Below are 21,099 nucleotides of genomic sequence, written 5' to 3'. Positions count from 1 at the left end.
TCACCCTTCCTTTGATGGTCATGTAATTTCTGCACCCCTCTATCCAGGAGATGCTATTTGCATATTAATCTGTGGTCATTGTCCACTGAGTAGTACATAGAGGAAGTAAGTTACAAATTATTCTAAGTGGAGAACACTGCTAGTTGGTTAGTGGGGTCAGTGAACATTTTTGAAGCACTGGATACATGTGTTCTGGGCCTCATGCTCCCCCATACTGCCACTTGCAATGGTATGGAGAGTGATTTCAGCGTGACTTGTGGTGAAGACCACTTCTGTTGGCATGACATCTGCCTGATATATGAAATTGTTTTGCAGATAAAATACAGCGACTGTAAAAATGCCAAGTATAAACAGTTCTTATTCTGTGTCACGTCCTTTTCTAAATAGTTTATGTATGTGCTTAGTCACTCAGTCGTGTCCAACTCTTTTTGACCTCATGAACAGTAGTCTACCAGGCTCCTCTGTCCATGGGATCCTCCAGGCAAGAATATTGGAGTTGGCTTCCTTCTGGCAATACTGGAACCATTTCCTTCTCCAAAGTACATTATGTAAACTCCACAATATAATCTTCCAAACATCCCACTGAGGTTGATGCTACCATTATCTCCATTTTATGGATGGAGAAACTGAGACACAGAAAGGTGAAGTGATTTGCTCCAGGACACACAGCTCAGAACTGACGGAACTGTGACACAGGCCCACGCATTCTGGCTCCTGTGTAGCTACTGCCTCTCACACTAGTTCCTGAAGCATCCGGTTGTCACCAAGAGCAGTGTTAGCTCTCGTAATCACTGGAAGATCTGTGGTGCTTTACATATGTGGAATTTAAAGTGATGGCCGATGTGGAGCTTGGAATAAAAAAAAAATTTGTTTACCATAAGGTTGTTTTCTGTCTTTCCCCATTTGAGTAGTTTATAAATTTGTGTGTTTATTTGAGAAAATCTGATTTAAAGCATGGATGATGTGTTTGGGTGCTAGAGGAGAGGTCAGTTACCTGCAGAGGCAGACAGGAAATATTTTCACTTTGTGGACTTAAGGTGTCTGTTGTAACAGCTCAGCTCTGCTGTGTGGCAGGAAAGCAGCCGTTAACAATATGCAGACAAAAGAGACAAAAACCAATGATGGTGGATTTACTAGGTTATCAGTAGTTAAAACAGTTGTTTTTTATTTTTTTTTTAGTTGCAAGAAGCACAGGATCAACTTACAGAGGCTGTGAGATGTGCTGAGAAAACACAGGATCACGTCCAAAAGTACGACTTAAAGCAGCGTAGAACATAAGTATAAAGCAGATAAACAGTATAGTATGAGAATAGATCAGTAGTGATAATAAACACATTATCGTGAAGCTGTGTAACATTTCAGCTTTGAGCTGTTTTGAGATGCATAATTTTCCCCCATTATTTCCATATTTTGCACATTATCCACAAGTGAAAAGTGAAAGTGTTAATCGCTCAGTCATGTCTGACTGTTCGCAACCCTATGAACTCTAGCCCTCCAGACTCCTTTGTCCATGGAATTCTCCAAGCAAGAATCCTGGAGTGGATTGCCACTCCCTTCTCCAGGGGATCTTCCTGACCCAGGGATTGAACCTGGGTCTCCTGTGTTGCTGGCAGATTCTTTACCATCTGAGCCACCAGGGAAAGTGATTAGTCACAAACAGAAAAACAGTACAGTTGCCAAATCATCTACTTTTCAAAATTCTAAGAACTTATGTGATTGAACCTGCAGATGTTTGTTCAAAAACCGGGTGGTATTTTAAAAATCTATGTGTGAAGGACTGCCATGACAGTCCAGGGGTTAAAACTATGCCTTCCGAGGCAGAGGGTGTGGGTTTGATCCCTGGTTGGGGAGCTAAGACCCCACGTGCCTCATAGCCAAAAAACCATAACATAAAACATAAAACATAAAAATATTGTAGTCAATTCAATGAAGACTTTAAAAATGGTCCACATCCAAGACAAATCTTAAAAAAGAAAAACCTATGTGTGAGAATAATTATTTTAAAATCTGCATTTTAGGCTTGAAATTGAAAATGCTGAGTTACAAACTACAGTCAAAAAGCAAGCGGGCAAAATTGAACAGCTTGAGAAAAACCTGTTAAGTACAAGATCGGTAAGTCAACATCTTAATTTCTGTCATACTGAGAAAGGATTTTAATTTTTTTACTAGTAATATATAAGAATATTTTGGGCAATGTGAAAATTCTCATTGATTAGCTTGTTGCATTTGTATTGATACTGCTCTTTACTAGCAGTGTGATTCCTCTTTATAGAAGAAATTGACTGAATTCATAAAATTAATGATTTTTATAGTAAGATTTTGGAGAAGGCAGTGGCAACCCACTCCAGTACTCTTGCCTGGAAAATCCCATGGACAGAGGAACCTGGTAGGCTGCAGTCCATGGGGTCGCTAAGAGTCTGACATGACTGAGCGATTTAAGAGTTGGACACGACTGAGCGGCTTCACTTTCACTTTTCACTTTCACGCATTGGAGAAGGAAATGGCAGCCCACTCCAGTGTTCTTGCCTGGAGAATCCCAGGGACGGGGGAGCCTGGTGGGCTGCCATCTATGGGGTCACACAGAGTCTGACACAACTGAAGCGACTTAGCATCAGCAGCATAGTAAGATTTTAATTTAAAAAATTGTGACAGTCCTAAAGCAATATTTTATAGACCACATTTTGTTTGTTCATTCCTCTCTCAGTGAAATTGGGGTTTTTCCATCTTCTGACTATTGTTAATGATGCTGCCTTAAACACTGGTACACAAATACCTATTTGAGTCCAGAAATTTGAGTAATGATTTGATTGAGAATTTTGAATTTCGTTTGTAATCCAGATCTTTCTGTGAGATTTTTGAGAATGAATCATTTTAAATATTGTATTTTGTTCTCTTCATTCAAAATGAATACTTTATATAGAACCATTTTTCTGAACAAATGTATTTTTCATTTGTTGGATTTATTTTTTTAAAGAGATGGGGGTTGCATGGGAATTTTTCAAAGATTATTTTAGTAAGCTGTGATTTAACAAAACCTGGACTATCTTGAACCATTGATGAAAATTATTTTAGAGCATCTCTAGAAAGTAAAATGTAAATATAGGCACTCTTTAAAAAACCTTCATTGGCATTAATATTTTATGTGTAAAAGCCTCTATTTTTAACAAATCAATGTTGGCAATTGAAATTCCAGAAAAGTGATGAAATGAAAAATCATTTTAAGTTGTTTTAAGAAAAGTCATCAATTTTGAAATCTGTTCTGGAGAAGGAAATGGCAACCCACTCCAGTACTCTTGCCTGGAAAATCCCGCGGACAGAGAAGCACGGTAGGCTACAGTCCATGGGGTTACAGAGTTGGACACGACTGAGCCACTTCACTTTCCTATTGGCATCAATGAGGTTTAAAAACTGTGTTTACTACAAATTCATATTAACTTGTGAACTCATGAGAAATAATATTTTTAAGAAAGAATAAATCTCTCTAGGTGTTTAAAAATAATTTTCTTAAATTTTTTTTTCTAAGTCTGAGGATGAAAATGAACAATTAAAGAAATATATTGAATTAAAACAATCTCTGGAAGATAGGTTGGACCAAGAAAAGAAGAAAAATAGTGAGTTAGAAAAAGAGATTACTGGGTAAGATTTTAATGTTTCTGATAATCTCAACTATTAATTAAAGTATAATTTTATTTTATTAAAACCTTAGACACAAATTCATTTTTATGTGTATTTTCATAATTAAACACATTATCCTATTTCAAAGTTTACTGTGGAAAGTCAGCACAATCTGAAGTGTTTTTGAGTGCAGCAGTGTTATACTTATCTGTAATGATTTCTAAAACTGTAACAACCGTGCCTCTGCATATAGTAATGTCACTCTGTTCTTCATCATCTATGATGAATTTTTACTTCTGCAAGGTATCTTTGTTCTTTTTGGTAATCCTGCCTTCTTTTAACTGTGTTCTTTCCCTTCATCACTCAAGTAATTTATTATCTAAAAACCTACCTGTGTTGTTGAACAACATTAAAAAAGTATCTTGATTTGGTTTATATTTTCTTTTTGCCCCAAAATTTTAGTTATAAAATATACATAGAAAGATCTATGTGTAACTTAAAGAATAATAAAATTAGTGACCATGTTTTGATCAGTAAGATAAAAAAACTGCTTCTGTTTTTTTGCTGAGTACAGTCAACCCTCATCATCTACAGATTCAGCCAAACCAAGATCAAAAGTATTCAGGGAAAAAAATTTGAGAAAGTTCCAAAAAGCAAAACTTGGATTGGTCTCAAGCTGGCAACTCTTTCCGTAGTGTTTACACTGTATTTGTAACTATTTACAAAGCATTTACATTGTATTAGATAATGTAAGTGACATAGGGATGACTGAAGGTATAGGAAAGCTGTGCTTAGGGAGACTTGAGCATCCGTGGATTTTGTATCCACAGAATGTTGGGGGATTTCTGAACCAATCCTCAGTGGATGCCAAGGGATGATTATACATAGGGTTCTTTTCTGATTCTCATTAATATTTTTCTCTTTTAATTTTCTCTACTTTGCTTTGCATTTTGTTAACAATGTGCTGGGCAAGATTTCAACAGTCTTGAAGAGACTGGTACACTCTCCCTCTCTCTCTCTTCTGATTTCCTTTCTGCTAAAGCTCTCAGCCTGGGTTATTTCCCACTTAACTCAGGCTCCAAAGAGCCTCCAAAGAGGCTCCAAAAAGTTTTCTTTTTTTTTTCAAGTTTCATTTTTTGGATTTTTATATCTACTTTCTTTCTTTTTATAGAGGCTGTGGTCAGTAGGACCAAACGTGTCTTGTGTCATTTTAAAAAACATTCATATATCATATCTCTTCATCTTTAGCTTGAATACTGATCTCTGGTTTATAACTAATGTTTAATAATAAATTAATATTTCACACTAGCATACTAAAAATTGACATTAACTTATTTATAAGAACTCATATATCACACACAATATATTTAAATGTGATAAAATTTTTCTTCATAATATTTATCTAAGATTAGAATTTAGTTATTATGCTTTCAAGGAATTTTAAATTAGAACAATGAGAAAGAATTATAATTTATAGATTTGTTTTATCTGATAGAACATATATTTGTTTAAATAATTATTAAATATTGGCTCTTAAAGAACTTACTCATTCTATACATTTCTACAGATTTAAGAAAGTCTTAAAAATGACAAGAAGGAAGTTAAATGAATATGAAAATGGAGAGCTTAGTTTCCATGGAGATTTAAAAACCAGTCAAACTGAAATGGATATTCAGATTAATATGCTAAAACATAAGGTAATTTTTAAACAGTTTTCGATCCCCAAAATCACTTACTTTGGGCGAATATAAATCATTCCATGCATTGAGCAATGAGACACAGATTTGTCTATTATTTTTTTAGGTTGGACACCAGTAAAAACAACTGCTTTTCCCTATATCATTTTTAGATAAAAAGGGCTCACTCTTAACTCTCTCTGTCTTGAACCCTGGCTGGTGATATGAAGTTGAGCGGCACAGCATTAATGACCCCAAAGCATCAGTTGTTTTTGGTGACAGATTTGTTGAAATCTAATGAACATACCATGCAGTTCATTCATTTAAACTGTACAGTTCAGTAACTTTATTGTGTTTAAAGAGTTATACAAGCATTACCACGCTAGGACATTTTGATCACCCTCCGAAGAAACCTTATAGCTTTTTGCAATCATCCTGTGCCAGTTTTCCCTTCCTGATCTTCCCAGCCTGAGGGAACCTTGACTCCACTCCCTGACTCTGTAGATGGCCCTTTTCTGGACATTTTGTGTCAGTGTAATCACACCATATGGGATCCTTTGTAACTGCCTTCTTTCTTTCTTTTTTTTTCCCCCAATTATTTTTATTAGTTGAAGGCTAATTACTTTACAATATTGTAGTGGTTTTTGCCATACATTGACATGAATCAGCCATGGATTTACATGTGTTCCCCATCCTGATCCCCTCTCCCACCTCCCTCCCCATCCCATCCCTCTGGGTCATCCCAGTGCACCAGCCCCAAGCACTTGTCTCATGCATCCAACCTGGAATGGCGATCTGTTTCATACTTGATAATATGCATGTTTTGATGCTGTTCTCTCAGATCATCCCACCCTTGCCTTCTCCCATGGAGTCCAAAAGTCTGTTCTATACATCTGTGTCTCTTTTTGTGTCTTGAATATAGGGTTATCGTTACCATCTTTCTAAATTCCATATGTATGCCTTAGTATACTGTATTGGTGTTTATCTTTCTGGCTTACTTCATTCTGTATAATGGGCTCCAGTTTTATTTATCTCATTAGAACTGATTCAAACATAGTCTTTTTAATGGCTGAGTAGTATTCCATTGTGTATATATACCACAGCTTTCTTATCCATTCATCTGCTGATGGACATCTAGGTTACTTCCATGTCCTGGCTATTATGAGCAGTGCTGTGATGAACACTGAGGTACACATGTCTCTTTCAGATCTGGTTTCTTCTGTGTGTATGCCCAGGAGTGGGATTGCTGGGTCATATAGCAGTTCTATTACCAGTTTTTTAAGGAATCTCCACACTGTTCTCCATAGTGGCTGTACTAGTTTGCATTTGCCTTCTTTCATTTAGCATAATATTTTCAAGGTACATCTAACATGTATCAGTATTTCCTTGCTTTTTATTGCTCAATAATATTCTATTGTATGGACGTACCACATTTTATTTATCCATTCATCATCTGATGGACCTTTGGGGTTGTTTCTACTTTTTTGGCTAATGTCAGTAATGTTGCTGTGAACATTTATGTCTAAGTTTTGGTGTGAACATATTTTTTCATTTCTTTTGGGAATACAGTTATAAATAGAATTGCTGTATTACACAGCCACTCTGTTTAACCTTTTGAGGACCTGCCATACTGTTTTCCAGCATGGCTGCATCATTTTATATTTTTATCCAAAGTGTGTAAAACGTTCTAATTTCTATACATTCCTGTCAACACTAGTCGTTATCTGTCTTTGTGAGTATAGCCATCCTAGCAAGTATGAAGTGGCATCTCGTGGTGTTTTATTTCTCTCTCTGAGGAGAGGACAATGAAGATTGAGTTCTAGATTATTAACTACTCAAAGCTACCCATCTCTTTTAGAATTTCAGTAAATTGAGATGAGGTCAAAAGTCTGATTTTGCTAATTAAACTATTTCTCGTTATTTCTTATAGTTCAAATCATATGTCTCATTGCTTACTAGTTTCATTGTTTTCAAACTTGAGCAGAAATTCTAAGGAGACACACCTGCCTATTTGTAAGAAATTGTAATTGAAAGGAACCCTGAAAAAACTTCTTTCTGAATAGTTTTTAAGTCTTTCTTCTAGTTATATGCTTCTTCTCATCAACATTATTTGTCATTAAAAATCTCACCCTTTATTATATTTCAGTTTATAAGAGACCAGTTTCTACCTGCATTTAAGTTATATTTCTTTACTCTTTTTCAAAAATCCATTTTTCTGTTTTTTCCTAATCAGCTTTAAGTTTAGCGGCTTCAATAAACAACAATTGGTTTCGTTCAAAATCTACACTTAGGAAAAGGTGGACAGGAGGGCTGGCTTCTCGTCTCCTCGGCTCCAGTTGGGGTAGCTCGAGGGCTGGGGGCTGGAATCAGGTGAAGGTGTATTCATTCCCATGTCTGAGAGATGGTATCTGTGGTTGGCTGGACTTTGGTGAAGGCAGACTAGTGAAACACCTACCCTGAAGACCTAGGTTCTCTTTGCAGCCTGGGCTTGCTTGCAACATGGGGCCTGGTTTCCAGGTTGAGAGCTAGGCAGAAGCTCTGCTGCCTTGTCTAACCTCACTTTGCAGTTCACGCAGCATCACTTTCATCATCTTCTGTTCAATAGGAGCAAGTCACTTTTACTTGGCCTATATGCTACCTTTTTTACAGAATACATTTTTTAAAACTTAAGGGTACATTTAAACACTAGCACAGTTACTCACTGGCCACAAGTTTTTATGTTCCTTCCATGTGAAAAATACCCTTTCCCCACCCATTCCCTCACAAGTCTCAGCTACAGTGTCAGGCCCAGACTCAAGTCAAGGTCTTACCATCTTCATCAGGTACAGATGGCACATGGGGATGTGGTTTCTGGGTGTGATTTCTTGAGTGTGACCCCGTGAGCACGCCACTCTCAGTACTAAGACTTGAGAACTAAAGGGACAAGTTATCTGCCACCCACACCCCCACCATTCTGCTGAGTGACTAGACTCTCCCGTTCAGAAATGGGAAAGGGGAGGCGCTGTAGTCCATAGCAGCTCTGAGGTCCAGTTTGATACCGCCAGCTCTCTGATGAGGACTTGGTCCTGCCCAGAGGAGTGCTTCTCCTTTGCTCTACCCTCTGAGCTCTGTGTGCTGTCTTTTTCATAAGAAATGACCTCTGTCTGTAGCTGAGTCATGTTTCTTAAGCCAGCTTCCTCTTTGTTGAGCTTTTAGGAAAATCCCAAAGGCCTGTTCTCATTTGTATGTCTTGGTCACTGTTAGGCCAAGCACTGTTTTTTTGCTGCCAAGGTTCTCTTTAAAGCTTTTAGTGTCCTGTAAATTGGATTGGGGTTCATGTTGTTGGAGAGGTTACCCTCACAAATCTTTTTTGAGAGAAGCTCTGCAGCTAGGGCTTCTTGTGAAGCTTTGTAGGATGATGCCTTTAAAATCCTTATGCTCTTAAGATCCTTAAAGGAATTTGAGGCACCACCTTAAGTCTTTCCAGGGCCTTAATGAAGGGTTTTACACAGTCTACAGGCTTCACCTTTAGACCATGTTTTCCTGACAGCACCCTAGGTTTGATCTTAGCCCAGAAGCCCTTTCTCTCCTTTAGCATCATGTGACAGCTGGACATGTGGAGAGGCTGTAAAGGGGATACAGATATTGAACCCAAATATAATTGAACCTGGTTCCTTTATATTTAATAGTCCTTTTTTTTTTGAATAGCTAACCCTCTCATTGATGTTCCTTTCACCTGGCTCGTAGCAAGAGTCTCCTTTCCCCTATGTTTCAGCGTCATTGTCTTCTCTTGCCTGGCAGCTGTCACGAGCAGCCTCTTCAAGTGCCGTCAGGATTCAGTTTACAATGTCGTGAAGCCCTTTGGGTTTTCATTTCTTTCTCTGCATCTGCATTTCAGGTCTCACCTACCTCCAGGTTGAAAGGCATTCTCACATCTTTTAGTTCTTTTTTAATGGTATTTTTAATATCAGTGTCTGTGCCAGTTATTTATTGCCAGCAAATTGTATAATAAACCTCGTCAAGGCCTAGTGGCTCAAAACAGCATTTACTTTGTTCACAAATTTGTGTTGGGGCAAGGCTCAGTGAGTGAGGCCAGCGCATTTCTTTTCCAGTCGGCATCAGCTGGGATGTCGTGAAGGTGGGGACCAGAGTCATCTGAAGATTAGTTCACGCACATGTCTGGCAGTTGTAGCTGGCTTTTGGATGGGACATATGTTGGGGACGGTCAGTGGGGACACTGACAGGTGCTCAGTATGTGGCCTGGGCTTCTTCGCAGCGTGGTGACTGATGCTAAGGGTGGGTTTTCCACCGGAGCAAAAGTCATATTCCCCAGACTCTGTGCAGTAGAAATCAGTTACTGAGGCCAGCACATATTTAAGGGGAGGGAATTTCAGAGAAAGTGTCAAAGAATTTGTAGACAGTTTCAATACCACCACCTCCACTCAACCTTGACTTACCGAGTAACCATTCTGTCTAAAGGAAAGTTCTTTCCAACTCGGTGTCACTGAAATTCCAGCAAATTTTGTTTGTTGTTTTGTTTGGTATGTTCTGTTTTCTTGTGAAAAGTAACAAATGGTTACAAGAATGAGGCATTTTTTGTTGTTGTTCAGAAAAATGTGTGGATTATCTCACTAAACTATTAGGAGATAGAATTTCTTTAACCCTTCGAATCATTTTTCTTTGGAATGCTGTTCAAATTAGCAAAAAGTTTTCGTAGTTCAGAAAAAGACTTATGGAATTAGAATCCATATTTACAAGATTTATTAATTAGAGTCTGATTTTCACAGTCTTCTTTTGAAAAGCGTTTATTAACTCAGCTCTATATGACTCAATACAGTATCCCTCAAACTTCTTTAAAACATAGGGCATTAAGATGGGGGGAAGGAGTAAGAGACATTCTATTAAGAGATGACTTGTCATTTATGGAGAAAAAGTAGAAAAGAGTGTAAAATCAAGTGCAGGTGTTGTGTGACAAAGATGATGACAGTGAAGAATATATTTTGTGACTCTTGGTGGTTTGAACTTCTTTCTTGATTCTCTGAGTAATCCCTAGTCCTATATTCTACAATACAGATACCATCATATTTATTTGATCCTGGGTTTGAGTTAGGCTGTGCTCAGTCCACTTGCCTCATTACCCAGCAGTATTGTTTTATTCTTGCAGATCGATGATCTTACAGCAGAGCTGGAAACTGCATCTTCAAAATGTCTGCACCTGAATGCAAAAAATCAAGTTCTTCGAGAGGAGTTATTGTCTATAAAAGGAATGCAAAAGAAATGTGAAAAACTAGAGAAGAATAAAAAGAAATTGGAGCAAGAAGTAGTGAACCTCAGAAGTCTTATAGAAATGAATATGATAGAACACAGTCAAGTAGAGCAGTATAAACGGGAAATTGAAGAAAGAGCGAGACAAGAACTCGTAGAGAAATTAAAAGAAGTCAACCTATTTTTGCAGGTTAATATGTTCATCTGTCATGTGCTTGAATTCACCTCATTGTCAATTATGTTTTGGATGTATACAGCTTATGTGTTTCCTCTATTTCCCGTAGAGCAGTTGGTTTGGTGGTTTTCTGGAAGGAAGGGCACACTTGTTTCTCCCTTTAAGTATTTCCGTTTCCATCACAGTTATCACCAAATTGACCTTTCAGAATGATTCTCACTAGAGAATCCTTTCATGTATAAGACCAGTTGGTATAAAAGAAGACTACTAGGAGGAAAAGAAAATATTGTGGTTTAGAACTGGTACCATCCTCTTGAATTATTTTCAAGTTGTCTTCTTCAAGTTTTAAAATTTTAAGTTGATCCTCTTATTCTTTGAATTATCAGATTATATAAGCACCACTCTAACAATAATTCCACTTTAATTTTATAATTCAGATTTAATTCACTTCACATTGGCAATAATTGTTTTAAACTTCTGCTCTCTTTTTTTTAACCTTTCAAATTGCTTTCTGAATCACAGACTCAAAACATAAGGGAGGAAATATCATTTTCCAGGTTAATGTTTATTTTTAAAATGTTACCTTTTAAAATTTGCCTTAGATACAAGCAGCATCTCAAGAGAACTTAGAGCAGTTACAAGAGAAGAATAATGCTTCCATAAGAAGTCAGATGGAACTCAGAATTAAAGACTTGGAATCTGAACTCTCCAAGGTGAAAACTTTGCAAGAAGATTCTCATAAAGCAGAGTTGGAAAAATATAAGCATCTCTACCTGGTAGAACTAGCAGTTAGAAAGTCATTGGAAGGTAAACTAGACAAGTAAGTCAAAACACAGAATCACAGAAACTAAATTTAGTTCGTTAATTTGTCTCTAAAGCCTAATTTTTTTAGAGCACGATTCGTGAGATTAGTAGGAAATGAAAGCTGACTAGATGGTCACTGCTAGAGGGCGCCCTAGGACAAGCTATTAATACTGTGTCCTTTTAGGTTTTTCTATACTGCGTAAAGGCATACTTCTGAAACTGGGGGCAATGAACACAGGGGTGAAAGGCAGGATAATTCACAGAGTGGCTAGAAATAGCATGGTGACCTGACTGAGGGGTGTGGAGGACTGAAAGGGCAGATCTCAGACCTCCAGGGCTGAGTTCAGCTTTCCCCAGTGTCTGAAAGCAGAGCTTTCCCAGGAAACCTTTCATAAGCCAAAACAGCATAAAGCAAAGAAGGGACCCGAGGACATGTTTGGCTAGTCAGTACATAAAATGAGTATGCACAAGTGAAGCAGATAGGTAACTTGACCTGAGATGTGGCGTGTGGCTCCTGGGAAGGTGGTCAGTGGGGCCAGTCTTCCTGCTTGGGGAGCGCGATGCCTCTCTCTGTAAAACGTACACTGAACCTTTTTATATGAAACCAAAAAGCCTCTTCAAAAAATTTTTTTTGCTATTTTGATCAAAATATCTATCAAAAACAGATGCTGATATAGGCCTTTCCTATAAGTGAAGTAACGTAAAGTGCACTTTGGAACAGCAGAGGATACTTGTAGTTGTTCCTGGGGTTGTTTTAGCTCTTCTCAGTTACCCATTTACTTTGTTGTCCTCCCCTCAAGATTGTGACTCTAGATGATATCTCAGAGCCAAATGCTTAATTTCTCCAAGGTCGTGAGTGACACTTGTACACAAGGGTGGTGAAAGCAAATGCTTGAAGGCGGCTTTGTGGGAGGCGTGTCTCTTCACCCCTGAACTGTTTCCTGGGGGCATTCGTGTCCCAGAGGCAGCAGGGGTCACTGTGGGCCCACCTCCCTTTCTCTCTGACGCCCATTCTCTCCTCTCCCAGCGGTGACTTGTTACCTGGGGAGCCCCAGAGACGTGCACTTCTTTAGAACAAGGTCAGAGCTGTCACTGTTTACAGGAGGCCCGCTCTATGTGTTCAGGGTTCAAACAGTTTAATGGGAATTCCGTTTACTATACGGCAACTTAAAAAAAAGCAAATCATTTAGGGAAACATGAGCAAGGTTGGTGTTTTCCATCTTCCCCAGGACTCATGAGAGGCTGGCAGAGATCAGCACCAAACTTGAGGTGGAGAAGCAGCAGAACAGATCTTTACTCAGCACTCTTAGCACGAGGCCAGTCCTGGAGCCCCCTTGTGTTGGAAATTTCAATAATCCTTTAGTGCTCAATGGAAATCTTACTTCACGAACAAATGGAGGGTTTTCTACCTCAATTCCACGCCCTTCAAATGACAGCATGGAGACTTACTTGACCAAGGTTAGTTATCTTTTTTCACTAGGTTTCAGATTTCTGATATGAATGATCCTTGTTTTTAATTTGGTGAACTTCTGAGTTGTTTATTTGATGCACCCTAAGTAAAAGTCATAATTAGCTGTGCTAATAAAGGAGACAGAAATTTTATGATTTTTTTGTCCCAGAGTTCTTGATTTTAAGAGATACTTACTAAACTATTAAATTTCTCAAAAAGCTATGTTTAAATTCTACTTTAGAAACAAAATCTTATTGCCTAGTATCCAAAAGTATTCTTTTAGATGTTTCACTTCCTTTCTAATTGATTTCAGTTGGCAATGGTTCATAATCATTTCCAAGCTCTGCTGTATGCAACGAAGTTTTTCTACCTCTAAGCATAAGTGAATCACTGGCATCTGAACACTAACCACATATGGATGCTTTTTGTTTTAAGGAATCCTAGATAAATCCTTTTTATAAATTAAATAAGCTTATAGTACTAAACCAAAACATTAATTTCTAGTTTTAGCTTAACATTTTTTGTCATTTTCTTACATAAAACTTGTCATTTCTTACAAAAATGACATTTTTGTCATTTTCTTTAATTACTATTTTACCTATAGCATTTTTTTAATTAAAAAAAATCTTGCTGAGCATTTGTAGAATATGTCTATATTTGTAGTATATTCAAACATTTAAAAATTATAAATGAAACTCACTTTATCTCTATCTTGACATCACCTAGATGAATGGTATCTAAGATAGCAATGATGGGGAGTCTTTAAATTGCAACCAGTTTTCACTGTTTAATCATTGTGATTAAAATATCAATTTCAGTCAGTGCACACAGGTTTATGGTTTTGATGGTGTTTTCCTGATGTTTGTGAGGCACAGGAAAGTAGCCCTTGTTAAATGCAGTCTCAGCCTGTTTTCTCATTTGGCTTCTTGCCATCATAGGAGAGCGATCTAAGGTTTCTTTGACAGCACTGGGGCTACGTTGGGTCCTAGTTCTTGAGAGCCGTGAACCTGGAGGACGTGCTTTAGCTGTGCAGTCACAGCGGGCCTCCGAACACTTCATCCCAAGTCAGACACTGCCCCACGCAGGCCTAAGAGGAGGAAGCAAATGCTTGACCCCCGTCCCAGGGGCGGGCTGCCTACTGCAGACCCAAGTTCACGGTGCTGTGAGCACGTAACATCTTGTCAAAGAAGAGATTTGGAACCAAGCAAGCACTTTGGGAGAAGTTCCTTCTCCCAAACTCACCCATTTTGTAACTCTCCTCACCTCTCATAAGGAGGATAGGAGTAGAAGTCCTCACCTTGGAACTTTTCTCCTTCAAGTTCCCTGTCGTGTGTTTTTAAAAAATTTATGCTTTATAAATTAACTGTATCAACTGACTGCTACATATAGGAGTTTGACAATAATTTATTCTTGTTTTTGCCTTTAAAACATGATTTAGTTAGAAAGCTCCTATGTCATGTCATGCCGCAAGTCTTGTTGAACTATGTAAGAAGACTTTACATATTGATTTTCTCTACGTTATAGTTAAAAATCTATGTGTTTTTTATTAATCTGAGGAAGTAGCTGGCATAGGACCCTGGACTCAGTAAGAAAGTCATTGGCTTTTTTACTTCTTTTGTAGAATTACGAACTTTGCCTAAATCATGACCCTCATACCTTAAAAAAAGTTGTGGTTTTTTTTTTTCAAAGAAAACAACCTTTCTTTTAAAAAAAAAAACCTTTTGTGGGAACCATATTACATAAAACGGAGACAAGTATAAAGCCTTTTAGCCAAAGGAATGGCCAGAGGTCCTGCACTTGTGACTTCTCCGCCCCTCAACCCTGCAATGATCCCTGTGGGACCTACCACATCTGTGGGACATAGCTCGGAAATGAACACTTATGAGAGAATCCTTCTCACTAAACACCTTTAGAATAAAAACTTGCTGGTACCTTGTTTTCTTGTGTATAATTTTCTCACCTTTCTGTGCTTTCGTGAAATGGAGAAGTTTAAAGAAAATTGCATATGTGTTCTCCTTAATAACATTCGACTCAAACTACTTCGTCCATTTGAACAGGATCCTCACCTAGAAATCAAAATAAAGGTCTTGGAAGTATGTATTTAGGGCAGGAGCTGTGAGGGGGAGAAGATAGTAATCTTGTGGGTCATTCCTAGGATTATGGATCATTCTCTAATTTGAAATTATGTGTACTCCATAGACTGATATTTATTGTACTTTTTATCAGATTAAATAACGTTCCATATATATGTTCTCTGTTGTCTATAAGTGGAATAAGTAGGAATTCATTTTCTTTATGTGATTATTTTCTACTTAAGTAATCTTCAAGTTAGGTCTAGTCTCTAAAAGTATTATTTAAATGTCACATTTAGTAAGCTGTATAACATTCCTATGATAATATCTCTTGCTTAAGTTAAAGATAAATCATATTTGACTTATTTCAGATGCGGCAGGAATTGGACAGGAGTATAACTAGAGAACTAAGAGAAGGTATGTTGCCAAAATGTATGAATTAAATTTAGACATTGATTTCTGAAATAGACTGTAAACAGTAAATGGCATCTCTTTCCATTGTTTGGATAACAGATACTATGTTGAATATTTTTTCTTATCCATAGCTAATGAAAAATGTAAAAGCATGAGCAGTCATAGTGAAAAATATTCTTCTTCCTCATTTATCCATCATGTTCCATAGTTTTAAAAAAAATCTCCAAAGGTCTATGTATTTCTGTGTATTTCGGGCTGTATCCTTCCTCTGCTGCTGCCATCACTGTGGAACTGTCCGTCTGCACCCTGACGCCATTCTCAGGAAGCATGGCGTCCACACTGTCTCAGCGCTGGTATCGGTTAAGGCTAGAATACCCAGACTCAGGCAGTCATGTTTGCATAGCTGTTACCTGATGGCTGCCTTTATAATTTCTGTGTCATTGACTTTGTCACTAGTTTATCTCTTGCCCTCAGGAAAAGCTCCAAACACCCGCATCAATTTGAGTCCTTCGAAAGTAGTTGGCCTTATCTCTTTACCACCTTACTCTGCCCCGTAGCTCTGCATCTAACCAGCCAGACTCTGTAGGATCCCACAGATTCGTTTCCTCACCTCCGGTCTTTGTACGTGCTTCTCCCCTCCATCTCCTGCACTTTTTCCTGTCCTTCAGGCATCTGCTTCCATAGCACCTCCACCAGAAAGCTGGCAATACTGACCCAAAGCCAGCCGTTGCTTCTGAGTGTTCCCTGTGCAGTCTTGTATACCTGTCTTAGTATTTGTGACTCTGTATGGAAATTGCCTGTTTATCTGTTTTTCCAGTTTATGGCGTTATCATTTCTCAGGGTGGACTGGGTCACCTTCATCTTGTAATTCCAGTGTCACAGCACCTTAGCAGATAGTTATTGAGTAGATGAATGAAGAATGAGAAAGCCAGAAGCTCTGATACTCAGCCACATGTGGGACCATGGGCTGATTATATAATTGTAGTCTTGTATTTTGTTTTCTGTCATCTAGATATGTTTCATTTTTCAGAACACTTAGAAATATCTCAGGTTTTTGTTTTTATGTTTTTTTTTTCTTTTTTACTAATACTGAGTTAACTCAAGTATTTTAGATAAAGAATGTGATCCTTTTTCTTTCCAGCTGCTGCTGAATTTGAATCTGAGTCCTATGGATTGTCTCCTCTAGGAGCTACAGATGGGTCAAATTTGTATGAGGACCTACTTTTGAAAACATCACAAGAATATGTACAGGTTTTGAAGAAAAAATATATGATCTGAAAGATAAATAGTAAAAATTTCCCTTATGGACTGTTTTCATGACATTTTAGTTGTTTCTCATTAAACATGATGAGAAAATCTTTATTAAAGGGAACTATTTTTGTGTGTGTGATGAAAATTTGATGGTATTTAAAAAATACTACTTTTAAGTAGTATTAATACTACTTTTAAACAGTAGTATCTAAGTACTTTTGATACTAAGTATTTTCTCTGCAGCTAACTTACTTTTAAGTGATTTAAAAACCAGCACTATTAAGTTTTCCATATTCAAAATGAATGTGTTAGTCACTCAGTTGTGTCCGGCTCTGTGCGACCAATGGACTGCAGCCTGCCAGACTCCTCTGTCCTCCGCTATCTTGTGGAGGTAGCTCAGATTCATGTCCACTGAGTCAGTGATGCTCCCAACCGTCTCGTCCTCTGTGTCCCCTTTCGCCTCCTACCTTCCATCTTTCCCAGCATAAGGGTCTTTTCTGATGAGTCAGCTCTTCACATCAAGTGGCTGAAGTATTAGAGCTTCAGCCTCAACATCAGTCTTTCCAATGAATATTCAGGATTGATTTCCTTTAGGATTGACTGGTTTAATCTCCTTGCAGTCCAAGGATTCTCGAGTGTCTACTGTCAACACCACAGTTCAAAAGCATTAATTCTTTGGCAGTCAGCCTGCTTTATCGTCCAACTCTCATATCCATACGTGACTACTAGAAAATAGTGTATATATGTTAATCCCAATCTCCTAATTTATTCTTCCCCTCATGTTTCCCCTTTCATAACCATAATTTGATTTTGAGATGTTTTGAGTTGGTTTCTGTTGTGTAAATAAGCTTATTTTTATTAAATTCCACATGTAAGTGATGTGATACTTGTTTTTCTCTGTCTGAGTTATTTCACTTTGTATTGTAATTTCTAAATCCATCTGTGTTGCTGCAAATAACATTATTATTTCTTTTTATGGCCGAATAATATTCCATTTTGTGTGTGTGTGTGTGTGTGTGTGTGTGTGCGCACCACATCTTCTTTATCCATTCTTCTGTTGATGGACACTTAGGTTGCTTCAGTGTCTTGGCTATTGTAAATAGTTCTGCAGTGAACATTGGGGTGCATGTACCTTTTTGAATTATGGTTTTCTCCAGATATATGCCCAGGACTGAGATTGATGAATCATATGGCAACTCTATATTTAGTTTTTAAAGAAATCTTTATAGAGTTTCCTACAGTTGGCTGTACCTAGTTGCATTCCATAAGTAGTGTAGAAGGGTTCCCTTTTCTCCACACTCTCTCCAGCATTTGTTGTTTGTATATTTTTTGATGGTGGCTATTCTGATTGGTGTGAAATGATCCCTTAGTATAGTATTTCTGCATTTCTCTAATTAGTGATGCAGAGCATCTTTTCTGAGCATCCCTTCATGTGCTTGTTAGTCATCTGTAGGTGTTCTTTAGAGAAATGTATATTTAGATCTTACACTCATTTTTTGATCAGGTTGTTTTCTGATATTGAACTCTTTGAGCTGTTTGAATATGTTGGGGATTAATCCCTTGTCAATTGCATAATTTGCAAATATTGTCCCCCATTCTGTGGGTTGTTGTCTGTCTTGTTTATGATTTCTTGCACTGTGCAAAAGCTTTTAAGTTTAATTATATCCACTTGCTTATTTCTGTTTTTATTTTCATTACTCTTAAGAGGTGGATGAAAAAAGATACTGCTGTCAATTATGTCAGAGAGTGTTCTGCCTATATTGTCCCCTGAGTTTTACAGTACCTGTCTTATATTTAGGTGTTTAGTCCATTTTGAGTTCATTTTTGCATATGATGTTAGGGAGTGTTCTAATTTCCTTCTTACACATGTAGCTGTTGAGTTTTCTCAGCACCACTTATTGAAGAGACTGTCTTTTCTCCTTTATATAGTCTTGCCTCCAATATCCTAGATTAACTGACCACAGGTACTTAGGTTTCTCTCTGGACTCTCTGTCTTGTTCCATTGATCATTCAATATATTTCTGTTTTTGTGCAGTACTGTGTTTTGATTACTGAAGCTTGCAGAGTAGTCTGCAGTCAGGGTACCTGATTCTGTCGGCTCTTGCTTTTTTTTCTCAAGATTGCTTTGGCTGTTTGGGGTCTTTTGTTTCTATACACACTGTAAAATTTTTGTCCTAGTTGTGTGAAAAATGTCATTGGTAATTTGATAGGGATTGCACTGAATCTGTAGATTGCTTTGGATACTATAGTTATTTTGACAGTTATACAGTTATAATGTCACTTTCCTTTCTGTATTTATTTGAGTTTCCTCTCTTCCCTTCTTAGTTTCGGTAAGGGTTTATTGATATTGTTTGTTTCTTTCAGGCAATGAACTTAACAGTTCTTGCATATGAGCAGTGGGCAGTCTGACACGTCAGGCCTCTGTGCGCACGGGCAATGTGTTTAGAGGTGTCGCTTAGCAACGATCATTCTGGGATGAAAGATTCCAAACCGTTGAGCTTCCCAACTGGGAGGTTGTGGTGGGACCAGTCTGACTTATCTGTAGCGCTTGTGTTGGGTTTAGGGGACTGTGAAGAGCCGAGGGGGAGGTGAGGTGTGTTCGGAGTCCCTAGGCTCTGCGATGAAGAAGATTTTTGGCTTCAGGAGTAAGAGGGGAGTGTCCCCCTTTGGCTCCTCCATCAACCCGGTGAGAGACAGCAGTGATAGAATCAACGTCCGGCCCGGGTACCACATCCGAGACAAGGACCTCAGAAAGATCCACAAAGCTGCCACTGTGGGCAATGTAGCCAAAGTGCAGCAGGTTCTGTTTTTTGGAAAAAATGGCCTGAACGACAGGGACAAGATGAACAGGTAAGTGGGGTGGCAGGGTCTGGCAGAGATCCCTCCTGTGAGTTTCCCCTCCAAGGCTCCTGGATACCTTCCTGGGATCCAGCACCCCACAGACTTTATAGGCAGCCAAAAGCCTTAGCTGGTTTTTGACCCACTTATAATTCCCCTTATAGAGTACTTTACTGATAGTTTTGAAGTCATTTAACTGAATGTTGGTAATCACAGAAGTGAAATGAAACATGAATAGCATCTGTTTTTCCTTTCTTCCTCCTACTTTTTATTTGCATGGGTTAGCATGATGTACTCATGAATAAGAGCTCTGAAGTTATATAGCCTTCAAGAAATCTTCTGAACCTCCTGGCTCTCACATTTTTTCTCATGTGATTTATGAAAGCACTTCTTCATGGATCGCCTCTTGTGGATCATGGCAGTGGACAGATTTCTGATGTTGTCAATATCTTATTGTTAATGTATACATTTTTATACCATGCGGTTATATATTATAGAACACTGCATAGTGAGCAAAATAATTCCCATGCCAAATCAACTTCTGGATTAAAAATTCTTCAGATACAGTTCAGTATCCATTTTATATCAGTGTACACTTAGGTATATGCATTCTTCGCTGAAGGACCTTAGAAGACAGCTTTGAAGTAGGAAGCTGCCTGTGCCCTTGAATAGGAAGACATTTTCTTAGGATGTATGGTCTTTCTATATTTAAACCAAATCAACATTTCATGGTTTTAAAGATTTTGGGTTACATATGCTGTCTTTACTTGTTGTGATGAAATTAAAAGTTTTGTATAGTAGAGGAAGATGTGCCCTTCTAGATATCAGAATGTGCTGTACGTGCCCACAAAGTGTGCATTTACTAACAACTGAAAAGATAGAGAAGTGCATGGAAGAGAATGCCCAAACACCCACATGTATGTAAGAATTTAGAGCTTGATAATGAGGACCTTTTCTGTTAGAAGTGATAAAGTGTGTGTAGATGGTGGAGACATGACCTGGTAAAAGAGAAAAGTAGCTCAATTTTTATCTCACCAAAAAGTTTCACACTGAGTATGGATCAAACATTTCAGATATGCACAGTGAGAAAAGTACCAGAATAAAACTCAAATTCCTATTTATACATTTTTTTATCTGCTGACATAGACCTTCTGTTTTTTCTGTTTCTCCTGTTTCTTAACCTTAATTGTTTAATTGGAGAGTAATTGCTTTACCGTGTTGTGTTGCTTTCTGCTGTATGACATCATGAATCAGGTGTAAGTATGCACATATCCCTTTCCTTGTGAGTCTCCCTCCCACCCCAATGACCTTTCTGAGAAGGATTTCAAAAGTAAGAATTCCGGAGTTTCCTGGATTTCGGCACATATAAAAAAAAGAAAAGAAATCTGGATGTCGATTTAACATTTTAACAACATAAAAAATTTAAAACTCTCTGTAGACCAAGCTGTCTATAGGCAACTCGGATTAGCAGACAGGGCTTGTCTTTTTGGCACTAATAGGAATGTGCACAGATAAAAATGACTTCTCACTTTCAATTTTTTTGAGAATTTTTTTTGAGGA

At 38.0% G+C, this 21,099-nt stretch overlaps 2 protein-coding genes across 6 annotated transcripts in view; both read left to right on the top strand.

The window, feature by feature from the left end:
• LOC136159145 (ankyrin repeat domain-containing protein 26-like) overlaps positions 1-17,823 on the top strand; it is a 66,239-nt gene extending 48,416 nt beyond the window's left edge. For 3 of the 5 annotated variants that reach the window (XM_065921002.1, XM_065921001.1, XM_065920999.1), the window contains exons 26-34: positions 1,180-1,250; positions 2,019-2,112; positions 3,524-3,636; positions 5,183-5,312; positions 10,435-10,725; positions 11,313-11,530; positions 12,744-12,972; positions 15,408-15,453; positions 16,592-17,823. In XM_065921002.1, the coding sequence (XP_065777074.1) occupies positions 1,180-1,250; positions 2,019-2,112; positions 3,524-3,636; positions 5,183-5,312; positions 10,435-10,725; positions 11,313-11,530; positions 12,744-12,972; positions 15,408-15,453; positions 16,592-16,728 (1,329 nt within the window). In that variant the 3' untranslated portion in view covers positions 16,729-17,823. Of the gene's footprint in view, positions 1-1,179; positions 1,251-2,018; positions 2,113-3,523; positions 3,637-5,182; positions 5,313-10,434; positions 10,726-11,312; positions 11,531-12,743; positions 12,973-15,407; positions 15,454-16,591 lie in introns of those variants that run through there. The other 2 variants (XR_010661420.1, XM_065921000.1) reach the window with 2 other exon arrangements.
• Positions 17,824-19,321: 1,498 nt separating this feature from the next.
• LOC136157109 (ankyrin repeat domain-containing protein 26-like) overlaps positions 19,322-21,099 on the top strand; it is a 59,158-nt gene continuing 57,380 nt past the window's right edge. Inside the window, exon 1 of the mRNA XM_065919139.1 lies at positions 19,322-19,551. Within this exon, the coding sequence (XP_065775211.1) occupies positions 19,322-19,551 (230 nt within the window). The remainder of the gene's footprint in view (positions 19,552-21,099) is intronic.

Source organism: Muntiacus reevesi, chromosome 2 (genome assembly GCF_963930625.1).
Source record: "Muntiacus reevesi chromosome 2, mMunRee1.1, whole genome shotgun sequence".
Lineage (NCBI taxonomy): Eukaryota > Metazoa > Chordata > Mammalia > Artiodactyla > Cervidae > Muntiacus > Muntiacus reevesi.
The sequence above is the reverse complement of the archived record's forward strand: the minus strand, read 5'-3'. Positions and strand labels throughout refer to the sequence as shown.